The sequence below is a fragment of the Coloeus monedula genome (assembly GCF_965178545.1).
Source record: "Coloeus monedula genome assembly, chromosome: 6".
Taxonomy (NCBI): Eukaryota; Metazoa; Chordata; class Aves; order Passeriformes; family Corvidae; genus Coloeus; species Coloeus monedula.
Window position 1 is genome coordinate 23,457,589 of NC_138786.1, and position 26,607 is coordinate 23,484,195.

Below are 26,607 nucleotides of genomic sequence, written 5' to 3' on the forward strand. Positions count from 1 at the left end.
CTCAAGGCCGGCCAGGTCTGGGAAAATTCCTACAAGCACTAGGCTTTTAGAAGCATTCCAGAAAGAAATTAGGTTTCTGGCTACCAAACCCACTAATTCACAGTCACCAGGGCTGGGAAGCAGACTGGCATCAACTTTTACTGGCAGATAGTAACAGGGCAGTAAAATCCCTAACTGAAGCAAGAAGCAGCACAACCAAACTGGGATCTTGCCAGCCGAGAAGGAAGACACAATAACCAACAGCAAACCTGAGAGCAGCAGGTTGTTTCCCCTGACCTTTACATCCTCTTCATGAGGTGGGGACAATGCTGCAGCCCCTCAGGGGCTGATGTCAATGGGGATGGGGAAGCCCAGACTCCTGACAGGGTCTGAGGGTGGCAGCAGCAATCCCTGGTAGCCAGGGACTCTCATCCCTGGTCTCCAAGAGCCCACATGCAGTGCAGGAGGTACACAGTGACCTCAAGGTCTCTCTGATCTCAAGAGCTGTTCTGAGGTGTTGAGGGGACATGGCTGCACTGCATGGCCTGGCCGTGAACCACAACGTATCTACACTGTAGCTGTGGAGAAAGGGCAAAGACAAAAAAATCCAGCTAAGACTGGCTTGCTTGGAAACTCCAGCTGACCCTGACACAGTCTAAACAAATATTTTTTTTAATTACTCAGAATGCCCCAGTTTTCTCATATGTATCCCCAAAGACTGTCATAAAATGTCTACAGAAAGGACTCCGTGAACCCCTGCTGCCCTGCTCTAGAGGCACGTATTTCAGCTCCAGTCAAACTGAAGTTTAATAAACCCCTGGCCTCTGTAGGTTCCCTCCAGCCTCTGCACCAAACAATTCTCCCCTGCCTCAGCCTGGCTCTGGGTCTATGTCCACCACAACTATTTGCCATGAGCAGCCAACTCTGCTGCAGCCTCCCATGGGAGACCACCATGAGTTGTGAGTGCTATGCTCATGTGCCTCACCTTTTTTTCTGCTGGGGCTGTAAGGAGTAGGGAAGGAGTGGTTGAAACTCTCCCTCATTTGTCATCAGCTCTGAAACATATATACAACTTAGGTCACCTCTGGAGCTTTAGCTCCATATCCTTCATATCCCAAAAGAGAGAGGGTATATGTTGACTATGGGAGCCAGGTCTGGATAATCCAAATCTTTTGAATGATCCCAATAGCTGATGCCAGCCACTGTGCTTCATAAAATACTGGGAAACCCCACTTGCATCACGGTTTAAGTGCAATGCTTTCCTCATCCAAAAAGTACTTATGTGTTGTTCAATAATCTCCCTTTAATGAGGTTTTGCCAACTCATCAAGGAGTTAAAATGATACTGCATGACTTGGCCAATTACTCTCATGAGACACTTGTGCAAGAGCCCAAACACATGGTTCCCAAAGGAAAGGGATGAAAATGATTTACAGAAGCAGTGAGGCAAAGGTTGATTGATAATGAGGCACTCAGAGGAAATGGAATAAATGTGCCTAATATTCCTCTAGTAAATAAACAACAAATAGTATTCTCAATCAGCAACTCACATTTTTAATTTTGATCTGAGAATAGCAAGATTCACAGATTCATAGATTATTCTGAGTTGGAAACTCAAGGATCACTGAGTCCAAGTCTGAAGTGAATAGCCCATATGGGGATTGAACCCAAGATGCAGGTCAAATGACAGTTATTAAGGGAAAAGAAAAATCCATTAGCTAGTACTGAGCAAGGAAAACATGCACAAAAGTGTGCTCTTACTTGTGAAAGGGGAGTCATGAATTGCTCAAAGGGTAAACTGTGCTTGTCAAGTAATTCAGAGTGCTATGCACTCCCAGGTCAGAGAAAGGGATTTAGTTTCTCTTGAGAACTACTTCACCTTGCAACACATATAATTGTCACCAGGGGGAAAAAAATGAAACAAAATACCAAAACCCCAAAAATCCCAGAAGTTTGCATGAGCCAAGAGTATTTGATCTTTACTTTCTCTTCCACCTCTATGTTTCACTTCTTTTCCCAGACTTTGTGCCTGGTGAGCCGCATTCCCACAGTGTCTGCCCATCCTGCACATGCTCTCCAGCCACTTGACCCTGATGGCCAAAGTTACTGGAATCTGGCCACTCACTGAACTTGGTGGTGACCAAACCAGGCCAAGGTGTGGATCTCTGACCATCACCTGCACCACCAAATTCCTTTATAAAGCCACCCCGGGACTAGGGAGAAGTTGTTGCCCCTGGTGCTGTTGTGGCTGCAGATGGTTACACTGTGTGGTGCCTCTGCCAGCTGGAATGGTCCCTGGCTGCATGGCACCACAGTTAAACACAATGCCAGGACCAAACATGTCTACTGGACCTAAGAGGATGAGCAGCGAGAGTACTCTCTTAAGGGCTTTTGTGCCATTCCTCTTACTTTTTCTTCCTAAATACTTCTTGCTTTCTGGGTCTTTGGATCACATACACTGCATGCCTGTCTGTGGGTGAACAGTTCTCCATTTTCTCGTCATCATCCAGTGTTTGAAGGTGATCATTATTTACTGCATGGCATGCACACCCTATTCAGCAGTGTCCTCTGGGCTTCCTACGGCATCCACTGGGCTGTGCCGGAGGGTCGCGCGGAGATGCCTGAGTCACAGCGAGCCCGGTGAGGTGAGGCACTGCTATTTCTCATGTTGTGTGGATGGCAAAGGGAGACAGAGCCACCAGGCACACACAGACACTCTCTCAAAGCCTGAGTTTTAAAAAGTACTTAGTGTTGTCTAATGCTCTTGCAGCCTGGAGGTGAAGGTCCTGTTGGCCTCAGCTGTGCCCCTCAGGTGCCTGAATCATGCAATGCCTTTGTATCTTGGCCAAGTAGATATAAGCCCCCGTTCAATCCAAAACACTCCTCAGTCTTTAGGACAAGTTTGTGCCTCATCAAAATTCCTTATCCTTATCCCATCCTTTGCTCCCCTTCTTTGCCTGGATCCAAGCAAGTCTGGGCCAATTACTGGGGTAAATGGCCACTGCAATAAGAGTAGGTTCAGACCTGGCTGGAAAGACTCCCACAACATGAGAAATCTGCAGTGTCTTTAGGTGTGAAAATCAAAGGTGTCACTACTGAGACAGTACAAACCACAACTCCTTATGGCTAGTTGTTGGATAATCTTTCAGACGTAAGGCACAAAGCACATTTCCTACCCAAAACTCAGCTCCACTGTAAATCTGATGATCTTTCTCCACAGCACAGTGCAGCAGAACTTATGAAAAAAGTCATCATCAGATTTTTTTCCTGACATGGAGAAAATAAAAATGTGCTTAGTTTTAGTTACATTCTTGGAAACAGCTTAATTGATTCAGAAGAACTTTTTTTAAAGTATTATAAAAACAGCCAGAGGCAAACAACTGCTGTGGGAGCTTTTAGGCAAGATTGTTAACTTTTGATTAAGTTAGAAGAAACTGGATGCAGGATTGTGGTATGAAGTGTCAGGCAGTAGACGCAAACAGCAGTGACTCTGGTAACACATTTTCCCAACAGAAAACAAAAAAATCATGACTCTTGGAAGGAGAGGAACTCCTGGAGCACCACTAGTTCTAAACCGAACTGGATGATTATGTGAAAGATAATGACCATGAAAATCAGCCTAAATTAAAAACTGTATCCACATCAGCTGAGTTCATGCCTACTTTTTTGTTTGCTTCCAGTTAACATTCCAGGCAGGACAGGATCATATTGACATGAGTGACTACAAATGTCAAGTAAACATTAACAAACATTTACAGAAATCATCTTTAGGAACTTGCAAAAAGGAATATTTGTCCCAGAAACCTGCTTTTGCCAGAGGTGCTCATCCAATCAGGGAACAAAGACTCATCATTTGTGTCTGCCGTGTACCTACCTTCCACTCACCACCACAGATACCCTTTCAGCTGCCTGCTCCTTGCACCAGTTCACACACACACAATCTGCTGACCAAAGATTACTCACTAACATCATCCCAACAACAATCCTGTCCCAGACAGACCTCAAAAAATCATACCTTGCTCACAATTTGCAAATAAAACGCATGGGGCACTCATCCCTGCTGCTCCCTGTCTCCCAAAATACTTCCTTAGGGGAGCCCTTGTTTTGGGGATACCTGATCTCCATAAGGGTGGCTGTGTGCTGACACAGACCACAACTCAGAAAGTCTCTGCCTAGAGACATCATGATGCCAGTGCCACAAGCAGAGCTTCGGTGCTTAAAAGATGCCTTTTTCAGCAGGGTGGGAAGCAACAGGAGGCCTTAAAAGCAGGTGGAAAGAGTGACTGCAGGCAGGATGGCCTAGAGAGGAGAATAAAATGCACAATCAGAAAACATGGGCTGGAATCAATACACATGGAAAGCACCAGCTGGAAAGGTATGTGCTCTTTCAGACTTTCCTAGATGAGAGCAAGCAAGACCCCTTTTCACCAGCTGTCTTGCTGTTCTCTTCAGAAACAAGCCTGTCTGCAAGGGTTGAAATTTAGGAAGAACAGATAAACACTTCAGTTTCCAATGTCTGAGGGCTCCTGGAATTAGTGGGGCCACTAGCCATCAGCTGGCCTCTGCTTCCCCAAAGCATTTCCAGCTCCCAGGCTCAGAGTACTTGTAGGGAAGGATGCTGGGGACTGCAGTGGGTTGCTTTCTCTGTCCCTCTCATCTCAGACTAAGCTTCCCACACACTGCCTTCTCAGATTTACTATCTCACAGTACATTTGGGTCATGGTTTTTCAGACTCCATGAGAGTCAAACATGCCTGTGTGGGAATGTGCGATTTCTTCTGCAATTCATTTTGTTTATAGGGCTCTCAGGAGAAAATATATAGTCAGATATAAATAATGGGACTCCAAACTCCAAAACTCCTTCAGTGAACACAGTTATGAGTATGTAGCTTCCAAGAGCCAGGGATTTAGAGTCAAGGTTTTAGTGCTAGAGGAAACTCTCTATCCCAAAGAAGGGAGCGCAGCCCTGGTCTGTGCCTGCTGGTAACAAGAGACTTGCCTGGAATCAGGGACCCTCTGAGTATTTGCTGCTTATGTCCTCTGTTTTCCAAAGCAAAGATGTGACTTCCTAAACTGGCTTAAACCACGTTGTTCTTCCCACTGACACCTTCTACAGCTGGTGAAGCTGAGGCTATAAACAGGGATAGCACACTCTCCAATTTACTTCAAACTGTGGTATGGGGTGGACTACATAATGTGTTTGTAACTTTGTCAAGGACATGATCTGACATAAACACAAAATAAAAGATTACTTTGTCTCCTGTCACCTGATGGACTGTGATGTTTGGATGCTACAGTAAGAAGCTTCATAGATTATTACCAGCCAGGGACAGTCTGGAAGCCAGTGTACCATCTTTATATTTAATGGTTCTTGCCCCAGGAGGAAGCTGGGGCCGTTCTGCGGAGCAGAACTGCCTGCCTGGAAAAGGGGTGTTCTGCCTTAATATCCCTTTGGGCAGGACACAACAGGACGAGGAGCAGGTCACCCCAACCTTGGTGCTACAGTGCCATCACTGTCATACTGCCAGGTCCCATGCTTTCCCCTGCCACCTGGGCCAGGCATGCTCTGGGATATGCTTTGGGCAGTCTTCAGTGCCCATGCTCACACCACTGTGGTAATACTTCTGGCACAGGACTGAACCAAAGGGAACTGCTTTGTGTACCACTGTTGGGCATAACCCTGCAAAAACATGTCCTGCTCAGCCTCCTTCCAGAAGAAACCAGACCCATGGATCTACCTCATGCCAGGCATACAGGGAGGAAGTGCCAGAGCAACCGATGTAGCTATTTACATACTCATATTGCATTTTCCTATTGGGACATTTTCATAGAGCTTGGATTGACTTTGCTCCCACTGGGATGCCACCGCAGGCTTTCAGCTGCTGCTCCCTTTTCTTTTGAACTCCTGAGGAGGAGTTCTCAGCAAAGTTTTTGGTTTTAATAAAATCTGTGGGCTAAATGAGGCCATTCCCTGCATTTCCCCAGTGGGGAACTAATTTCTACCAGACTCGACATCCTTAGCTGTATTCTTGGCTTTCAGGACCCACTCAGTTACCCTCATAACTTCTCCTTGGCCAGGACCCACTGGCCTCTTATGTGTTAATGCATGTATGTGGTCACTGCTACAGACCACGGTTTATCTGCTGCAGGCTCCTAAGATCTCCATCTCTTTAGGATGTGCAGTCAGCCAGGTTCCCACACAAAAGCCTACATCAGAGAACATTCATTGCCTCAGGCAATGTTTGCAGCAGATTTTCTCTAGAAAAACCTAGGCTGTTTCACGTGATTTTTGCTGTGTCCAGATAGGCCAGACTTACACAGTCCAGATTTATGAATTTCTCCCAAGGACTGTGCTATGTTTCCTGGCTAATGTCTGACAAGGAGAACTGGGCTCAGACAGTGCTTTCCCTTTACACTGAAAGTCATTAAACCCAACAGAACAGACAAAGGGCTGGACCAGTCCTGGTCCTTTTGTCACTCTCTTGTGAAGTATCTGGGGGCTGATTCAGATGCCCACTCACAGGGTTTTGGTGCTGTGCAAGACACACTAAGGTCTGTCAGATGCTGACACAGGGCAGGTACCCAGGCCTTGAGGAGCAGCACAGGGAGACCAGGGAGTGTAAATGGAGTTATCTCAGGCCAGGTGGCATGCAGTTGCCTCAATGCCTCCTCTCAGCACCAGCCAAGCTTCTCCTTCCTACCATCTTTAGGATGCTAGATACCTCCTATGGCCTTTACCAGCATCTGACAAACCTGTTGAAATATTTTGGCATCAAAGCCTCTGCCTTGTTGCATGTTCTTTGTGTCTTGGTCCCCAAATATGGTGAAAAATTCATCCCTTAGAAGCTTGGTTGCTATCACAGCGTCTTGGTTCCTTTTTGGGTAAACTTCAGGTCATTTTCTAAAGAAATCCATAGCTACCAACAAATATTGTCTGGCAGATTCTGTCTCAGGCAAAGGCCCAACAACACCAACAGCAATGAATCGCAGTAAGGCCCCCAGGAGACACTGCCCAGTAGGGTTTGTCCCCATCTTTGGGGACCCACTTCAGAAATACAACACATGCAAGAAAAGCATCACACTTCATTGTAGTAACTCTCCATCATCTGTCAGCATTTTCCTCAAAACCAGCTCTCTCATGGCTTGAGTAAAGACTTTACAACTTCAAGACATCATAGCAAAACATCAGAACCTCTTTTTTGAGTGTTTTTGTGATAATGAGCTGTCATGAGTGCGTGTCACACGTTGTTTTGTTTTCCCGTTTCCTGTACATTTCATCTTTAAATTCCAAGCTTTCCCACCACAACCGGAGGGCTTTTTCCTTGCTAGTCTGAAAAGAGTCAAAAAGCAGACAAGGTTGCCAAACAAGGGATTTTTTTATTTTAATCACTCCTTGTTTGACACCAGGAGTCTTTCTGAGGAACTCTCCCTCTTAGTTCCATGAACTCTGCTCTTGCAAACTTACATCTATGGATGAAATAGGAGAGTTTTCATTCCTGCACACTGTGGAAGAAGGAGGTAAAAAAGGATGCAGTCTCAGTTTTTTCTTGCTGCCCTGCTGAGGGAGGTATCTGCCCAAAAATAGGCCTTTGAACAAGGCACTGGCAGAACAAGTCTTTGGTGACTGCTCTTGTGTCAGTGCTGTTCCGACCCCACAGGCACCCCCAGCTGTGTTCAATGGAAACTGCTTCAGCCCTGAAAATGCCTGGCTGCTCTCCTTGCACTGTCGGGGTAGCTTTCTCTTCTCACAAGGGGCGTGTGGAGCTTTTGTAATCCTGGCAAGTCTGCAGCTGAGCAGGAGCAGGATCAGTGCCCTGCAAGGCCAGACAGGCTGACAGTTCTGTGCTCCCTTCCCTGACATTGAGGAAGCACTGTCCCTTTGCTCCTGGCTGAGTTTGCCCAGGCTGCATTTTATGCCTCTCTTCAGCAGTTCACCTTGCTCTGGGTTCAGTTTAGATTGACAGCCTGGAGCTCATGACAGCACCATCATAAAACATCATTGGTTCCTGTTGAAGGGCTCAGCACACACCAGGACATCCCCAGCTGTACCACAGGGACTGGGTGGCTGCCCATGTAGTACCTGCTGTCTTGGTATCTCGAGGGAGGGCTGCTGTACACAGAGGATGGGAGACCCACACTACAGTATTTTATGGACTTGTGCTAACACGAAAGCCGTTTTCACCTCCAGATATTCACTGTGGAAACCAAAATGAACCTAGTAAGGCACATCCCAGATATTATCTAGTAATGGTAAGACACAAGCACCCTCTGGTTAATATACTACACAGCAAAGCTCTTGCTGGCCTTCTTTTCTAACCAGGACGACTGATGAAGTCCAAAAACTGTGTAGAAGCTCAAAGAGACAGCTCAGGGCCTGCCCACAGAGGCAGGCGCCACAAACGGATTGCCCAAACCTCTTTCTTTCATATGAGCCAGGTTTTGGAAGGAAAACACTGCAGGCTGAAAGCCCTGGTGCTGACTGACCAGGTCATATCTGCAGTGATGTATATGCTGAGTGTTAGTTCATCCCCTACCTTGGCTATGCTGAGCCATTTCCTGGATCCCAGCAGTCCGTTCTCCCGCATGCATTTTTTGCCAGCAAGAATATTTTCCTCAGTCCCTGCCTTCCGTCAGACCCATGCAAGGGTGAGGGCTACATTTTGGACTGTGCCATCATCTCCCTCTCTGGTTTCCATGACCAACTGCAGTACCTGAATGAGCACCTGTGATGCCTGTAAATTACACAGGTGATAAATCCCTCTCCTGCTACTTGGCTATTCCCATTGCCCACTGTCTCAGGGGGTCTGCTGACAAATGGAGAAAAATAGGATGTTCAACGAAGAACTCCAATTTTCACCACCAAGGCTGAGGAAAAGGGGATTTCCAGGACAACCAGCCACAAAACCAAACTAATTAAAGGCTACAAGGGAACAGCAGGTTCTCTGGACACCAACTTAATATCCAAGTCTGGGCACAAATAAGCCTTATTACAGCTTCAACTCTAACTCAAAACCAGCATCACCCAACTTTGCATGCGCAGCTCCAGGTCCCCCTGTTTCCTGAGCTGACTTTGGGCCTTTCAGTAGATTTTAATGAGGCTCTGTCCTGACCAGCCATATATTTATAACAACCCTCTCTGTGGATATTTCCCCTCCCCAACAGAGCAGTTAACTTAGTCGCTGCACTCATGTTTGATGTTGTAGCCAATACCCCATTGCTTTCTATCCTTCCTAAGTCCCTTTTTCTAATAGCTTGGAGTGGTATGAACTGGATGGAAATACTCATTTCTGTAGCACAGGACCTATACAAAGCAGCCAGCTTCCCTCTCTTCCAGTAGCAGCTTTCCAACTTCTGTTCAAGAGATGAAATGCAGTATTTAAGCTCTGCCATAAATCCCACAGCTCCATGGATGTTTCTGGCCTTCTGCACAACCTGACTAACTGTCTAGCAATTGGTCCATCGGCTATTTGTCTTGGAAGTCCTCACTGGAGATGTGAGGAGCATAAAATGTCTGCAGGTCCTCTGCCAATTTAGGTAGGCTCTTCTTCCTCTTGCCTTCTAGCATTTGGCTGTGTCCTGTCTAGCTCAGAGTGATATCTGGCTCCAATCTGCTTACGAAGGTTCAGACCAAATCTTGATAAGCCAGGTTATGTCTCTAGCACAGTGCTTCTCAGCTCTCAGCTATGGGTCCTTGCCACAGCTGTGCTCCTGACTCTACTCCAGGAAGAGGTCTGGGCATGCACCATCCCAGGGAAGGCTGGAAAAGAGCCGCATGGTGCTCCAGAAGGTCTTGCAGCTTCTTGAACTGTAGATCAGCACTGCGGTCCAGGCTCTAGTGCATACCCTGCCCCACTGTTTGGCCTCAGGCTCTCCTCTGGGAACAAGCTCTGCAGAATGAAGCTCTGCCCAGATCCTCTTTCCAGCCAGTTGCACAGTGGGAATGGACATGCATCAGCCTCCCATGCGGTATTTCTTGTGTGACATCTCTGGAGCAGGAAAAGCCTGATGCCGTGGTCTTGTGCACACACACTGGAAAGGGCCAGTCTCATAGGTGACCCATCCCCACCTGGCACACTCAACAGCCTGGGACTAGCTCCATGCCCAGCAGGCTGGTATCCCAGTGAGCCTTTGGTGTAATTTTTGAAATGTTTCTCTTTTCTTTCAGAAACCTTGCTGTGGCACAGGTCCCGTATTTAGTTTTGGGCTGAGCAATATTTTCCTCTTTCCCCTGTTTTGTGAAACAACTTCTAGCCTGTGTCACACCCATTCCTCAACACCTCTCAGAGTCATAGTCTTGCAGATGGGCCTTCAGATCTCTCTGAGCACTCTCCCAGAACAGAGTCATTCTCTGATTGTTTTTGACCCTTTCTGGGAAAATTCTCAGTATTGCACTCTTTCTGTGTGCATACCATACAACTTTGGTTTCTTTTGATTTAGTTCTGGTGTGAATTTCTTTCACTTCCCACTGCTCCTGAATAGATTAGATATCTGCAAGCACTTTCGTTATCTGATCTCTCTTGCATCAAAAGAATGAATACAGTTCCCCATTTCCCTTTTTGGAAACAGCATCCTACCCCAAAAACGATGTTACAACTCCCAAGTGAAGCAGTCAGTCAATATCCAAAGTCCCAAGGGGACTGCTTCCACTACAGGGAGGAACTGATGCAACACGAGATATTTCTTTTAGGCAGCAGTGCTTGCACACAGAGCCCAGATGGGGAACAACAGCAATCAGATAGAAGTTATACTGAGACCTCACAAGTTTATTTTATTCCCCCAGACACCAGTCTGCCCAACACATTTGTTCTCTTCCTCAGTTTCCTCATTCCCCATTGATAGCATTTCTCTGATGGGCCTTGATGCTGTTGTCTTCCTGCCCTTTGGTTTTGTAGGGTTTTCAGACTTCCACTGAATTAAGGTGGCTGTTATCTTCATAAGCCCCACAGGGTTTGCACCCAGGCTCAGCATACAGCATGTCTGTTGGTGAGTAAACCAGGTTACCTTTCAGGCTCCACCACCAGCTTACCCACTTCCTTACAGCTAATGAACACAGTCCTTGCTAATAAAGAATATATTTAGAAATAATACTGATTCAACCATCTGTTTCCAGTAAGCAGATTAAATGTAAAAAGATAAACACTTAAACTGCATCTTCATAAAAATAAAATCAGGTACAAATAGACTTAAATATATATTTAAAGTTGAGCTGGGTAACGCAACGATCTTCAATCAGTGCAGATGAGAGACCACAGCTCATGACATACCAGCTTGTCATGACTAAATCCTGCTGGGACCTGAAGACAGCAGCTACTAAATGCTGAATCACAGCTATTCTCAAGGCAGATATAAAGAATTTGATACTGGTGCATTCATACCCAGATAGTTTGTAAAATCAGTTGCACACCACCTTCCATAATAATGCTGAGTCTGTCCCTGCTTATTACTCATCCAAAATATCTCCTCTTCTTCTCCCCCTGCCTCTCATCTTTCATGTCTGCTCCTTCCTCTCTCCATCCATTTCCCCTGCTTCTCGCTGATTCCTCTCTTTGACCAAAAAATGACCTTAGAATTATCATGGTGATCACAATTGCTCTTTCACATTGTGTCTACTTATGTGACAGTCAAAATATGAAGATGATTTGCAAGCACTAGTGAAAAATGTGGCCAAGCAGATTCACCAGTATGTATAATACTGAATCATCTGAACTTACACAGAAATAAAGTGGAGGTCATTTATTTAATATATGTAAGCAGCTCTCCTCCTTTACTTATGAACTTTCCTTTACAAGTTGAGGCTGCTGAGACACATGTAACTATGATACATTGCTCTGACATTTTATTAATAAGAAATATTCCCATCCATCTCTTAGTAAATGTTTCTCAAGTCACAGGGGTTCTATATCAGCTGCATTACCATTTAGGGTTCTCCTAATCCAGAACTCTCTCTCTTTTCCTTTTGAAAATGTATCTACATAAAGATATTAGACCTGTGCTTTCCGACATGATTAACAATTGAGATGGGATTTTTTTTTCAGATATGTAGGAGGAGTACCTCAGAAACATATGACTTTGGGGCAGGGATTGCTCAGCATTTTCTGAAAAGCACAACTCATATCTTGTGTTAGCCAATATAGGCTGCCTACATTAATGAGTTGCTTTTTACAGATTAGACCATTAACGTGGATTGGCAGGCTGAGCCTATTTTACATGCTGAGAGACCAGAGCATATGAGAACACACCAATTGCTTACGGCTTCTTGCACAGAATAAGGACATGACTGTCAAGAAACCTAAGTAAAAGCCCCTACAAAATCACACACGGGACCTCTACTCTGTGAGTTTCTGACTCTAGCAGTGATTCCTTCTCTAGCTGGCTGAGTGCCTCCTTTTGCCGGAGCCACGGCCCTGCGAAGGTCACACTGATGCCACTGAGTGGCCACAGCTTCACCTTGCACAAGCCACTCAGGTGTTCCAAGTGTCAGTTTTTCCAACTGTAAAATGAGAATAAAAGTCCCTTACTTCCCCGAGACACATTCACACTTTTAACCTGAGAATTGCTACAGCTACAAAAATGCCCTGAACAAATAATAAAGCATCTTAAGGACCCCAGGGAGCAAAACTGGCTAAAGGGCCAGGAACTAGGGAGACCAAATGGACAGGTCTGGAGCTGTCCTTTAGCAGCAGACCTTGGCTCCGAGCCTCTCAGACACCACCTCCCTCTTACAAGGGAAACTCATCATGGCTTTGAACGCAGGGCTCGGAGAGCTAATAAATCTTCACGATCTGAGGGATTGAAGTCTGCACATTAGCTCCCCTTAAACCGTGGGTGCCTTTAACTTGGGAGGTTAGAAACCACAGCCAAAGAAATCTCTTTTGATTCACAACTTGTTTTGAGCAGTCACCCATAAAGCAGCCAGTGAATCACTCCAGCCAGTTAGTCATGCAACCACACTGAATGTACACTCAAAAGGCTGCACAAAATAAACAGCCTGCAGCTCCAGATAACACACACACAGCTCATTTGTGCTATCTGGCATCAGCATATATTGTTAATAGGACTCCTACACCAAACCCTTAGGAAAAAAACGTACTCAAACAAGCATCTCCAAATCTCTCTTTCCATCAGTATTTTTCTCGTCTGCTTCGCTCTGTGTTGCTTTCAAAACAATTAAGACTAGTAAAAGTTTTAAGACTCTTTCTCTCTCTTTCCGCACCTTCTTGTTGCTGGTAACGTCCTGCTGGGTTTACAGGCGTGCGCTGCTGAAGTGTAGGGCTAAAGCGGAGTTAATCCCAATCAGCAGCGGACAAGTCGAAAATAAACAGCTCTAGTGCGAAAAGAAATCTTACTGCAAGGAGGGAGCGGCAGGGATACAAGGGGGAGGGAGTCTCCCGGTCCTTTGACACATGAGTGTTATAAACAGCTCGGGTCAGGAATCCTATAAAAGCCTCCAGCCAGATCTACCGCCCAATTCAAGAGAAGCGCAAAACACCTTTTGGAAAGAACCGCGAATAAACCTGCGCGGCCCTAGCGATAAGGAACGTGAGCCCTACCTTCGCGTCTGGCTCCCTGAGGAAATCCCGCAGGTTTCCGCGGAGGAGATCCCGCACCTCCGAGTGTCTGTTCAAACAGAGGTTTAGCCAAACTCCTGGCGAGAGCTCCCTCCCCTCCCTGGGAGGGTGCCGGAACCCTTGAATGGCAGATCTGGTGGCCCTATTGTGGAAAAGAGAGGGCTATTGCCAGGGCGGCGTCAGCAGCACGCCGGGAGCCGGCGGCCGAGCCTCGCCGGGCGGCCGGTCCCACATCAGCGGGAGGGAAGGGCCGGCTCTGCCGCCCAGCTCCCCGAAGCTCGCCTCGCCTCCCCGCCCTCCTGGCTTCGCTTGCCGGCTCCTTCTCCCCGACGCCAGCTTGGATCACGTCCCCCCTTGTCCCCTTCCCCACTCGCGCCTGCCTCCCGCGCACTTGTCCCCTTTATACTCCCCTGTTGCCCCCCTTGGGGATCAGGGCAGCAGCATCTCCCCACCCCGGCGGAGAGAGGTGCGGGGGGAGCCCGCGCACCCCGCCTGCCTCCCCGCCTGCGCTCCTAGCCGCGGCGAAGGAGCCCGGGCAGGAGCCGGGGCCGCGGGGAGAGCGAAGGGAAGGCAGGACCGAAGGGCCGCCGCAGCTCGGGACACCCCTCCCAAAGTCCTCTGCCCCCCGGGTTCTCGGCGGGCGAGGGGCAGGGACCGCCATCCCGCTCCTGGCAGAGCCATTCCTGCGGAGATCCTTAGCCGGACGGCCGAGGTGGGGGGAGCCCTGAGGGAGTCCCAAGGCGAACACACGGCCCCCGTTACCCCGTTCCGCTCCGGGCACGGGGCTGCGGCCGAAGCCGGAGGAAGGGGGCAGACGCCGCCGGCCCTCCCCGGCGCACGGCGAACTCCGCAGAGCCCTTGAGCGTCGGCGGGGGCTCTGCGCGGCGCCGCGGGGAGCCCCGAGCGCCTGGCAGAGAGCGGTCTCTCGCGGGAGGCGGAGAGGGACCGCCAGCGAGCTCGTTCCTGCCGTGCCTGCAGCTTACATTACATCAGGGAAGGAGGAGGAGAAGAAATCCATTAAAAGTGTCAATTTAAAAAGCACGCAGCGAGCCTCCGATTCCTACAGCGGTGACTTTCTGTATTTCTAGTAATACCCCACTTACGGTCGCACTTTTTATTTGATAGCTAAATAAAAGAAATGGTCGTTATTTGCATAACGCGGTACTTAAAGAATTTCCTCTGCTAGAGAAAGCCGTTTCCTTTCTCCTGTTTCCTTTGAGCAAATATCCCCATCACATTCGCCTTCACTCCCCAAAGGATTTTGTTCCAGCCGGTATTTCTAGACTGCAATATACGTATACATTTCTGTGTGTATAGGGGTATGTGAATACACATGTTTCAAGAAATATAACTTACTTCAGCTCCGAGCAGTAGAAATAGCAAGTCAGATTACTACAGCACATAAATCATTCGAAAGCCTTTCCCCCTCCTAAGCCAAGATATATGACCTGTTCTGAGGACTGGATGATCTTGAAGGTCTCTTCCACCCGTGATGATTCTATGATTCTATGACTGTTATTTAAGAATTCGGCTTTCACTGCCCGTGCCGGTTTGCGGAATAACCCGTGCCCCTATTCTCGGAGGAAGCCGTGCGAGGCTGCCGGCCGGTCTCAGCGCAGGGGCAGCGGGCTCCGGGTAGGCGCAGGAGGAGCCCTGCCGGGAACCCCATAGGGCCAGGCCGGCAGCCGCCGCTGCGAGGGGGCCGCGGGGAGCCCGGTCGAGAGCCAAGGCCGCCCAGTGCCGCTGTCCCTGCCAGAAGCCGGGCTGGAAGCGCTCCGACGATTGCCGTCCGTGTCCTCCGTGTATTTACGGCCGCAGCTCTCCCTGGCCTATATTTATCCATACAATGCAGTAGAAGGTCTTAGATCTAGAAATAGAAGCCGAGAGCAATAGATGGCAGGCTCTGGCTTTTTATAACACAAAAAGACGTGTTTATTAAAGAAATAAAATGGAATTAAACAGCTAAAAAAAGGAGGGGACACCCTGTCCCTGCGGCTCGCGGAGTGTGTGCCATGCCTGCCGTGCCCCGCCGGCCCGGCCCCCGCCGCAGCGCCCGGCAGCTCCGCTCCGGGCTCGTCCGGGACCTCCACAGCGACCAGGGAAAAGGCGGAGGCGAGGGCTACGGGGACACCGTGCGGGGAGCAGCACCCCCCCGAGGGGGTACCGGGCCGGGCGGGGGCCAGGCCGGGCGATGGACCCGCCGTCGCTACGGGAGCGAGGGAAGCCGGCCGCCTGAGTATCCATCGGCAGGAGAGCCTGCCTGCTGGTTGGCCTCGGTTTGTGTTTTGCTTGGTTGAGGGTTTTTTCCTCTTCTTTTGGGGTTTTGTTGTTTTTTAAATTGAGGGGTTTACGGTCCCGGCTTCCCACCACTCCAGCATCCTGCTCAGGCCCGGACAACAGGGGACGCGCGGAGCCAGCGGTCCCTGCCGCGCTCCTTCACCTCTGCACAACGCGCACGGCAGGACCAGCACCGAAGCCGCGGCGGGGTCTCGGCGGGAGGCGGTGGGACAGCGGCCTGTCCCCGGCTTCCCGAGCAAACCTTTCCGGGCAGCTCTCCTCACCTGCCTCGGGTGCCGTGTGCGCCCTGGCTGACCGCGCTTGTGCCCGCTGCAGAGAACGAGGACGGGGTTTCTCTTCCCCCGCGCTCACCCGTGACGAGGGGATCTACTCCGGCTCGGAGGTTTCCCCGTCCCTTTAGCTCGTCGCGGCGTTGCCGGGGCACAACTCCTGCGCCCGGCGCGGTGGTCTCGCGGTTTGGGAAAAGGCGGAGAGGCGCCTACGGATGTTGCAATCGCTCCGTGAAACCCCGATCTGTCTGTTATTAGCGAGTCTCTCTCTTCAACCGTTAAGCACTATTATTATCACTATTGCTATTAATTATCATTGCCGAACCATGTGTCTCTCATTACAGCCCACCGTCCCCAGCCACATCACAAGGGGCTCACAACGAGCGCGGTCTGGGCCGGGCCGGGCCCCGGGCCGGGCCACCCGCCGCCGCCGCGGGGCTCCCACTGACGGAGAACCCCGAGCCCCTCTTGAAAATAAATCAGGGGAACCCCGGCCGTATTAGGAGAGCAATAAACTCGTGTGATTCTACTGGGGGGTTGTAATGTGTCATCACAGGCTATGCCGGCGCCCTGGGCTTTGCAACCTACAAAAACAAGAGAGTGGGTTAACAGAGAGAGGATGTCAGAGCAGCCGGGAAAGGCACGGGGGGCTGCCCTGCGATCCCATTGCCGAAGGAAGTGGGGACCGGTTACCTCCCGCACGGACCACAACCCCTCGGGGCTCCCCTGTCCCACCGCGTCCTTTCTCGTGGAGCCCGGGCTGGCCCCAGAGGCCTGCGCGGATGAGGAGCGGGCCTGAGGCTGGTGGGGGTTGTCCGCCCACGGAGAAAGGGCGGGGGAAGAGAGGGAGCATAGGAGAGGGTCAAAGCCCCAGTTCGGGCCAGAAAAAGCACGGAAGCAGCCCTCAAAGAGAGCCCTCATGCCACTCCGTGGCCCGGTGAGGAGGTACTCGCGGGAGGATGGTTGTGCCACAGGGTACAGGAAGGACCCATGCGGGTCGGGGCAGGAGCCCGTCCGAGGGCAGCGTACCTTGGCTATGCCTGCGTCTGTATGGAGAGGACTTAATGTCCTTTGCCTGTGAAGGGGAATCCCCTGTGCGTGGGGGAACTGAGGCTGTGGACCTGGATCCAGGGACACCTCAGCTACAAGCAGGGGGCGACGGACGGCGCCTGAAGGCGACCTGGCACGCCGGGGTTTGGGAAACGGGCAGAGGTAAGGCGCCTCTACCCCTTTTTAAGTCTAAAAATGGGGGAAAAGGGTGAAGAGGGCAAAGAGTGCTCAAATGACGACGAGAACCTAGAAGTGGGATGGCTGGCCTGACCTCTTCCACCTCCCGTGTGCCCCCAGTCCGTAGTCACTGCCCGTCTTAGGGTCTCCCTCGAGACACGGTCCTATAGCTTTCCCTACCTTTGGGACTGACACGTCGAGGATGAAACCCCGTCAGCGGCGACGCGCTGAATCTAGGCCGGGGCAGCCCCTCGGCCCACGCAGAGATCACCGGGAGGGAAAGGAAGAGCTTACATTTCCACTTTCTCTTCTTGGGAAGACTGATTAGGGGGGTTTATTTGTTTCGTTGTTGAATTTTACTGCTTGTTTTTTTTTTTTTTGGGGGGGGGCGGTATTTGTTTGTTTGGTTTGCTTCTCCCTAACCACCACGATACAGCGGAAACCTCCCGAAGAAGCCTTTTAAAGCCACGCTCGGAAACGACATGAGAAGCGCCCCCGTTCCCTGCTGTACTGTCGAGCGCCAGCACGAGGGAGTGTCTTAATTGCCGCTAATGACCCGCGGAGGGGATGCGAGGGGGTTATCTGCAGCCGGGCAGAAATCAATTAGGGGAGTGGCAATTAGGGGAGTGAGTGAGAGACAGGAGAGGTCGTTACCGCGAAAAGTGATGGTTTCGGTGAAATTTTCCAGAAATTCTTTCTGTGGAAAACCGTCCCCGGGGAGAGTACATCGCACAGCCCGGCGCTCCGCTATTTCTGTTTCTGTCGCGGTTTCCGCGGAGCTCCCCGCACTGCTCAAGAGCTAACGCTTTGCGGGAGCGCATCGCCCACATTCCGAAATTACGATTAAGATCACCGCTAAGCGGGACACGAGGGAAGGCGGCTTCCCGCGGGCATCGCGGGCTCCAGACCCGGCTGAGAATGAAGAAATTCGTGGGGCACGGCGGCCCCCGCTGCGGCGAGAGGGGGCTGCGCGCCGGAGCCGGGCAAGGTCTCCTTGAGCCCGGTAGGGTTTGTCCTGCCAGGCAGCCACCCCCCACGTTCCCGGGAGGCCCTTCCCAGGCCCGGGAGTCTCTCTCCGCTTTCGCCTCCAATGCTTCCCCGCCGCACGCCAAGGACTCACCGTAACAGGAGACCTGCAGGGCTCCGTTGTGGCCGCTACTCTCCTGCAGCTTGATGTTGCTGTCCGGGGGGGTTTTGCAGGGGCCTCGCTGCATGTAGAGGTGCGGCGGCTGCTGCTGCGGAGGGTATTTGTTAAAGGAGGCCGGAGCCCCGGCAGAGCCGGGAGCCTGCACGCTGCCATCCAGGGACTGACATTCCTGCTGGCTGTAGCGGCTCCGGCACTTAGTGCTGCTGTCACCAAAGCCTTGTCCTTTGCTGGCCAGGAAAGTAGGGCTGAACTTGTCACTTGCTTGAAATGCCCTAAAAGGCGAGGAGCCTTCTGTGTCCTGGGAGGCTGCGTTGTAGTAGGAATCCATGGCAGCCGGATCACAATAAGAAACACAAGTATCAGCATTCATTCCTAAAATTAAAAGGCCCGAGTGTCCTTAATGCGCTTGGAGGGGCACCAGGAACCACTCTTTTTCTCTCCCTCTCGCATAGACACACACTCACAGCTGGGCCGGGGAGCTCTAAGAGGATTCAGATGTTCGTGAAAGCTGACCAGATCTCCAAACCCCCTTAAGTTCTCGCACAGTAAAAGTGGTCTTTTTCTTTCCCTCCCTCCCTACTCTCACATACGCTTGCCCTCCATGTCTCTCTCCAAACTACACTCTAAAGAGGCTCTTCTCTGCACTTTCCCCCCCACCACATAGGGAAAAAAAAAGAGAGAGAGAGGGAGACCTCTCCCCCAATTAATATGTAGATGATGACAGTGGAGGGGAGGGGGCCCAGGAAGGGGTGTGTGTGAGTGTGTGTGTATGGGGGTGTGTGGAAGCAGAGGGAGGGTGGAGGTCATATCTTTTGTGTTTAAAAAAAAAAAAAATAAGCCAAACCAGAAAAACAAACCAGCCCCGAAATTTTTATGATTAAAAACCAGAAAATCAAGCAGATGACATAAACGCCACGAAGGGATGAGTGCGGGATCCGCGCCGGCGGAAGCGCCGGGGACGATTTAATGGTCGTGACACGCTCTGTTCACTGCGGCTCTCTCCTCTGCTCCCTGCCCCAGCTGTGGGGACCCTCGCCTCTGCGACCCTCTCCTCTCTATTAAAGGCAATACGGATTTTCCCCGCAGCTATCTGCCTTTAAGCCTCCCCCCTCCCGTTAACCCCTTCAGGGCCGACAGCTCTCCCAGCAATGCCGTGAGCCCTTTCCCTACCGTGACACGGCGGTGTCGGAGTCGCCCCGCACAGAGCCGGGCGAGCTCTCCGTCGGATCTCGCCACACGTTTATGATGGTTATTATTTATTTACCTCTAAAAACATGCTCTCTTCAGGTGTAAAACTACTGGATCCAAACGGGAGGGCAGCAGGGACGGATTTTAACAGGGTCACCAAACACACAGAATTGGACCAAGCTTCTGGGATTGCCAGAGGTGACTTGCAAAGGGACAGAGGCTAGCAGAAGCCCTTTATGGTTTGAGGGGTCAATTACAACCCAGAAAGAGCTTAAAAATAAATCAATACTCACCTTTCGTCGTCCTTCCCCCCCCCCCCCCCATTCAACCTGATTCCCCTCCTCCCCCAGTTAACTCCTGTTACCCCTTACTTACTCTTACCCTGCCTTCCTCCCATCCCCACATCTGGTTTCTATTGCTCACTTACCTTGAAGTTTTCAGTAATAAAGATATTACGCAAACTAAATCCACAGTTCTTCGGAAGAAAAGAAAAAAGAAAAGAAAAGAAAAGAAAAGAAAAGAAAAGAAAAGAAAAGAAAAGAAAAGAAAAGAAAAGAAAAGAAAAGAAAAGAAAAGAAAAGAAAAGAAAAGAGAAAAATGTAACGAAATTAAAGAAAAAAAGAGTAACGGAAAGGGAAGGCAAGAAGAACCTTAACCCCTTCGGGAGCGCGGGCCGCAGCGGAGCCGGCTGCGGGAGGGGAGCGGGGCATCGGCGGCTGCTCTGGGCTCCCAGCGGGCTCCCCCCGGAGCCCGGACCATGTGTCCTCCCTTCTCGCGCGTAGCTTCCCCCACCCCGTGCAGAGCGGGGGGAACTGGTGGCTTTCATGAGTGTGTGTATATATCTGTGTGTGCGGGGGGGAGCGGGATGCGGCTCAAGAGGGAGCGGGACGGCAGAATGGGAATGCGACCCCCGAGACGACGGCTCGGGAGGGGCCCGTGGCCACCGTCACTCTCCAGGCCTTTGCTCCACGAGCAAGACCGGCTCCGCCGTTTTCATTAGCTTGGATCTGACAAGAATAGGCGCCCACCCCCCAGATGCAGAAGGGATTTCTAGCGACATCGTCGTTAAAAACATCCAGAGACGGATTCATTTATGAGATTTTAAACCATTTTGCGAGTCTCCCTGAGAGCAGCGCTGGGCTCGCTGAGTTTTCTGGTCCAAGAAAGCTTTCAGCGGATTTGCCTTCCTTACTCTCTTTATTACCTCTACTTAGTTCTTTTCTTGTCCTTTCTTTCTCCCCTCCCAAACTCGCCCACCCCACCGCAGGCCCCTTTCTTTCCCTCGTCCACGACATAATAAAAACCAAACCAACTCAATGCGTGAAAGCCTTTCTAAAATCCGCTTCGAGGCGGCCAAGGGAGCCTGGGTACTGCCGGTACCGGCAGTCTGCGAGCAGCTCCGCCGAAGGGCAGGCAGCTGCCCTGGGCACCGGTAGCACCTCAGCTCCCGCATCCCCAGCTCCTCCGCAGCGGCCTCGCAGAGTCGCTCACGGCGGAGGGGCACTTTAAATACGTGTTTTCCAGTTCCTTTCCCTGCGATGTTTTTGAGGAACGAAAAAGAACCCTGAAAGAAATGATGTGAGGGCAGTCCTGGATGCTACAGCGTTGTACTCGGCCTCGGGATTTCTCTTCAGCAAAGTTAAACAACAGCAAGAGCAAAAACGAAAGGGAGAGATTTGGGGATCGGGCAGGAGTTTATAGATATATATATATTTTTTTTTTAATATATATAAATATAATTTTTATTCAGAAGCGCTGCAGTGCACTGGCTCGCAGAGGCAGTGCAGCGTGGCCGAGCCGAAGGAGGGCTGCCCAGGGTCCCTTCGGTCAGAGCACTCGGCTAGCCCCTCCTTGCATTAAACTACAACGAAAAATCCATTAATTTCAAATCAAGGCTAATCCGCAGCCCTCGGAAAGGACAGCAATGAAACCCTCTCTCTAAGAGCCAATTTGCGTCCCTAGAACCGGAAGGTTAATTCGGGAATCGTTACGGCGGGAAAGGATGCGCGCAAATACCTGGCGATCTAGCGGGCTTGGGGGGGAATAACCGGGAAGTCACTTTTCTTGACTGCTTTCGTTTAGCTGTACTAGGTCTGGCATGCAGTTCTCTCAGCAAGTGTGGCGGGGGATTCCCCTCAGTCCCCGTGAGCCGGGAGCGGAGCTTTGCGAATGCAAAAGCAAACAGGGAGCCTGTAGCGTCCCTCCCGTTAAACGAGGCGATGGGGCTGCGTGTCCATCCGGCCGCGGAGCTCTGCCCGCCCGGTCTCCTCGCATTCCCGGCTGTGGGACCGAGAATCCGCAGAGCAAGGGCACAAAGGGACGCGCGCCATTTGAAACACGATCTCATCATTTTTTTCTCTGAGTGACCCCAAATCTGCCCTGTCCCTGCATCAAATGCATCCAAAAGGGAAGGACGAAAGAGCGACCGAAAGGTCTGCGCTCCGTAGCAACCGGTTGCCAATTCCATGTGTACGTGGGCTTTATACCGAGACCATTTTCAGGTACGGACCCTGTTGGTTTTGGAAGGAGTCACTCCCGAGGGTCCCTTCTCCCCCAGAGCTGCGGGAGCCCTTGTGAGAGCCAACCGGTCCCGCCTTTATGGACGGCAGCTCACGCCGACCGAGTAATAGATGGGGGAATCGTCAGGAATTTGCAGTTCCGGGCGTTCCAGGTGTCGCCTGCCGGCGACACCCCAGGGAGAAGGGACAGCCCAGGGCAGCCCTGACTGGATTGTTTCCGAGGAGCCGTTTCCTTTCCTCCGCGGCAAGGGCGGGCGTCACTCCCGGGTGAGGACCCGGAGCGAGGCGCAGGCGATGGCGGGCGTATCCCGCATTTCGATTTCTGGAAGAAAAATAAACCTTTATTCCTGTGTGATTTAAACACTCAGGCTTGTGTAAAGTCCAGGGAAAAGGCAGAGGTTTCCGCTGGTCCCTGCACACCGGCCGCGGCAGCGCAGGGCTGCGGGGAGCGGGCAGGAGGGACGGCTGCTGGAACGAGCCCGGGCTCTCGCAGGAGGCCGGGGGGAGGAGGCAAGAATGCTCTTCCCCACTTTCCCAGCCACCGCCGAGGGAAACCTGCGGTGTCCCCTCAAGCTTCCACCGTCCTCCTGGTATTCCCCATGGCTGCAGCCGGAGAGGCGACGGGATGGCTGAGGAGAGTCACGGCAGGGCTCCGGGGCGCCGGATCCAGCACCCCAGGTTCTGCCCCCTCCCTCTGAGTCGTGGGAGAGTAAAAACCTCGGTTCAGGGAGCGGGGTCATTTCACCGGAGAGGGGGGATGAAGACAGGGGGGATCTTTCACACCGTTGCCTCCCGGTAATTTGGCAGAGCCCTGCTCTTGGAAACTGTTTCGAGTTTGTTTCCCCAACGGATTGGTTTGTGTGGTCACTTCAGAGCTGCGGGCTCCTTTTGTACTGGACCGAGGTCTGAAGGCGACCTATTTATAACACCACTGCAAGGGGGGAGTGAGGGGAAAAAGTACTCGTGCTAATCTCCCCCAACAACTTTTTTTTTTTTTCCAGCGGGACGAAGGTTGCATCTTTATTTCGGGAGTGTAGCTTGCTTAGTGACCGTCCCGCTGGTACCTGCCGCCTTGCGCTCTGGCTCCTGCCTCCTGCCGGGCACCGGCTGGGGCCTGAGCTGGGGGCGCGGGCGCTTTGCTGTCCTGCCTTTTGCGCCTTTCCTCAGGGGTAAACATCGAATGTTATCAAAACACCTTCCTCGTGTAACGAAAGCGCTTGCAGAGAACTGAAGCTGACCCGCTCCCCTCCTTTCCGGGGAAAAGGAAGAACCAGGCTCCGAGACCAGGCTAGCCCCTGCGTCTCTGGGCTTGTGCGGGCAAAGCTTTTCCGTCCACCTCCTCCGATCCTGCCCCGCTGCCTCTTACCGCCACCTCAGCAAGAGAGCTCCGCTTCCCGCATGTTCTCACTCCTTAACCCCGCTGCCTTTCGGCCGTGGCCCTGCAGCCGCGCTGTCCGCGGCTCTCCTCGGCCCCACTCCTCAGCGCGGCCAGCCCTGGTGCCCCTGGGACGGAGTGCTCCATGAGGATCCACAGGTGCGCATGGCCACCTGTGCCTGTGTGTCTGTATGTTGTCACCAAAGCGGGCACCTGCTTGGCCGCTGGGACGCTGGGTGAGGGACCCGCCGGACCCAGGCCGCCTCCGCTGCCGGTCCGCGGACCGAGCGGCTCATGGTAGGGCCTCGATGCCCTCTCCGGGAGGAGGGGAAGAGGCGGGGGTTCCCAGACCTTTCCGTGCGGGACACGAGGAGAGGCGGCAGGAGGGGGCCAGACCCACCATGGCCTGCTCCGCTCGCAGAGCCCCCGGGTCCCTAAGGTGCCTCAGGGGACTGCTCCGGGCCGCAAGGGCTTTCCAGACGAGAATTGTGTTCCCTTAGTTTTGTTTTTTTTTTTTAATTTTTAAATTTGTTTTCTTTTCCAGGCAGTGTGGAGCTCTCGCCAAGCTGCGGGCAGCGAAGGGCGCTGATATACCCGGCCCTGCACGCAGACCCCGAGGCTGCCGCGGCTGGAGAAGGGCGGCTGGGCCCGCTCCCCGGCAGGCTGTGCCCTGCTCTGGCGCCCGGGTGCGTAGCGGAGCCCGGAGTCTCCGGAGCATCACAGACCCCTCGATCCCGTCCTTTCCTCAGTGTTCCCAGAAAAACATGGAAAATCACCTCTTTTGGCATCGCTCTCGCGGGGCCCCGAGTGACGCCAGCATGTGAGAACCAATGGGAAGACGGAGCAGGGGCGGCCCCCGCGCCCCCCGCACCCCGATCCGCACCCCATTCCGCCTCGCGTCCCGGCGGGCTTGGCGGAGCGCACCCAGCCGGCACCGTGCCCCAGTCCGGGCTGAGCCAGGCGGGGGGGACCACAAACAGGCTTAGACGGTAGAGCCGGGCTGAGTTAAAGCGGTGCTGCTCACTTCATCCCGCTTCCAAGCACCCCGGACAGATCTGAGATGGGGGGGAGGGTGTCTATATTTAGTATGCCATCCCTGGTGGCTGTCTGTAAATTCCTTCACGCGGGGAAATATGCACTTGCTATTAATTTGCTCGATCCTTTCCTTTTGTGTGTGACCTTGCCAGCGCAGGCTCTGAACTCAGGGGCTGTTTTTCGCTGAAGTCAGTGGTTCGGGCGCAGTGAAGGCAGGGCGGCTCTGCCTTCAGGGAAGCCGGGGGTCCTCCGGGCGGTAATGCCGAGAAAGCGGCCGAAGGCTCCGCGGGAGGGTGCACGGCAGCACCCACGGGGGCTGAGGGAGGCGGCGGGCCGGGCGGCTCGGTGGGCCAGCGGAGCCCTGGGGATGCGGCAGCGCGCCCCGGGTACCACCCGCCCGTGCTGGGAATGTGCTACGGGACCGGGCGGACCCACTGCCCCAAGCGTCCCGGCTCTGGTCCCAGGAACAGGACAAGGACAGCCCCCGACACTGGTGACCTTTTGGGGCCGGGGCCGCCATGCGCCGATGGAGAGGCATTTCCCCATGGGGTGCGTCGGCCTGGGAATGTCCTCCTTGCCCTGCGCTTGAAACAAAGAGGTCGGGGAGGAGGGAGCTCCGAGCCGAAGGCATCCGGTGGCAGCTGGTGCACCTGTCAGCGCGGCGAGAGCGGCTCCCCCTGACCTTTATGCGCAGGGCAGAGATGGGACAGCCCGCGGCGGCGGGGCCGAGGGAGAAGAGACGGGGACACGCTAGGGCGGGGGGGAGGTTGAGCGAAAGGGAGCTCGCCCCCGGCCCGTCACGCCTGGTGCTGAGACCCGGCCCTGCCGCCCAGGCCGCGGGCACAACGCTGCCCCAGCCCGGAGACCCACCTCCAGCATCCCTCGGCTAAGAGCAGCTGGTGCCTGCTGCCGAGGGAGGATGAAAAGCTCTCCCAGAGAAGCGTGGATGCTTTCAATTGCTAATATGAAGCGCTCAGGGCAAGGCGACTCCAGGTCTGGGAGAGGGGCGGCAAACCCGCACCCGTTCCTGCATTCTGCAGTGCTCTTTCGAACTTTCGGGCTGCCGCGATGAGGCGGCCGGCTTAGCCCCGTCCCCGGTCCTGCCTGGCCCTTGAATTTCGTTTGTTCCTCTCCTTGCCTTACTCTCCGATGGACATTTCCCGGGTTGTTTGTAACAAATACACCTTTCTCGTTGCAATCTCCAAGCAGTTCCCTTAAACCATCTCTAAACCAAAGAACAGATCTTCCCAAGTAAAGCAATTCGTGACCCACTGCTAGGAATTATAATAGTGACTTTTTCTTTTTTTTTTCTGACAACAATCCCGTACCCATTACAGATATCACAGCAAAATGCGAGGCGCACAAACTAATTTTCCTTGTGATTTGCGCCAAAATCTGCTGACCCAGCACGGTTTAAGCGCTCAGGGCGATGGATCAATGCGCCGCGGAGCCCCTGAGCTCCTGGCCCGGGCGAGGAGTGCCCGCGCTGGGCTCCCGCGCTTGCTCCACGGCCACGGCAGCGGCTTTCTCCCATCCCGCTGCTCGGAGCGCCTGTTTCCAAGGCACTGGCACCGGAGGAAGCCCCCCTCTTATCAGCAGGTTCATTCGAGGAGGAATACAAGAAGAGGAACGTGTGCTTTTTGGGGAGCTTAGGCAAGCTCTGGAAAAGTCCCTTCCAGAACTGTCCGAAGAGGGAGAGGCGCGGGACAAAGGGGATTTGCAAATAGAGCGTTCGGCTCGTTCGCACGGTGTCTTGTCTCGGGACACTCCGCGCCCGCCTGCTGCCCTGCGGCCCTTGGCGGCCGCGGGCACACAGCGCCCGGCCCGAGGGCTGCCCGGCCCCGCCGCGGCTCCCCGGGGACTCAGCTTTCGGCCACGGCCGGGTCTCACAGCCGCAGCGGCGGGATCTCTGAGCAGATGTGATTCCTAGCAGGGGCTTCATGCTGCTGTTCCAGTCTCCTGGACCGTAGATATGACCCCTTCTTTGCTGTTACTCGTTTGCTT

The 26,607-nt window shown here is 52.6% G+C and overlaps 1 protein-coding gene across 1 annotated transcript in view; it reads right to left on the reverse strand.

The window, feature by feature from the left end:
* The window catches only part of ALX4 (ALX homeobox 4), a gene marked incomplete at both ends in the record, with an annotated part of 38,399 nt that extends 19,543 nt beyond the window's left edge, over positions 1–18,856 (reverse strand). Inside the window, one exon of the mRNA XM_082283261.1 lies at positions 18,460–18,856. Coding sequence (XP_082139387.1) covers positions 18,460–18,856 — 397 coding nt within the window. The remainder of the gene's footprint in view (positions 1–18,459) is intronic.
* Positions 18,857–26,607: the final 7,751 nt, after the last annotated feature.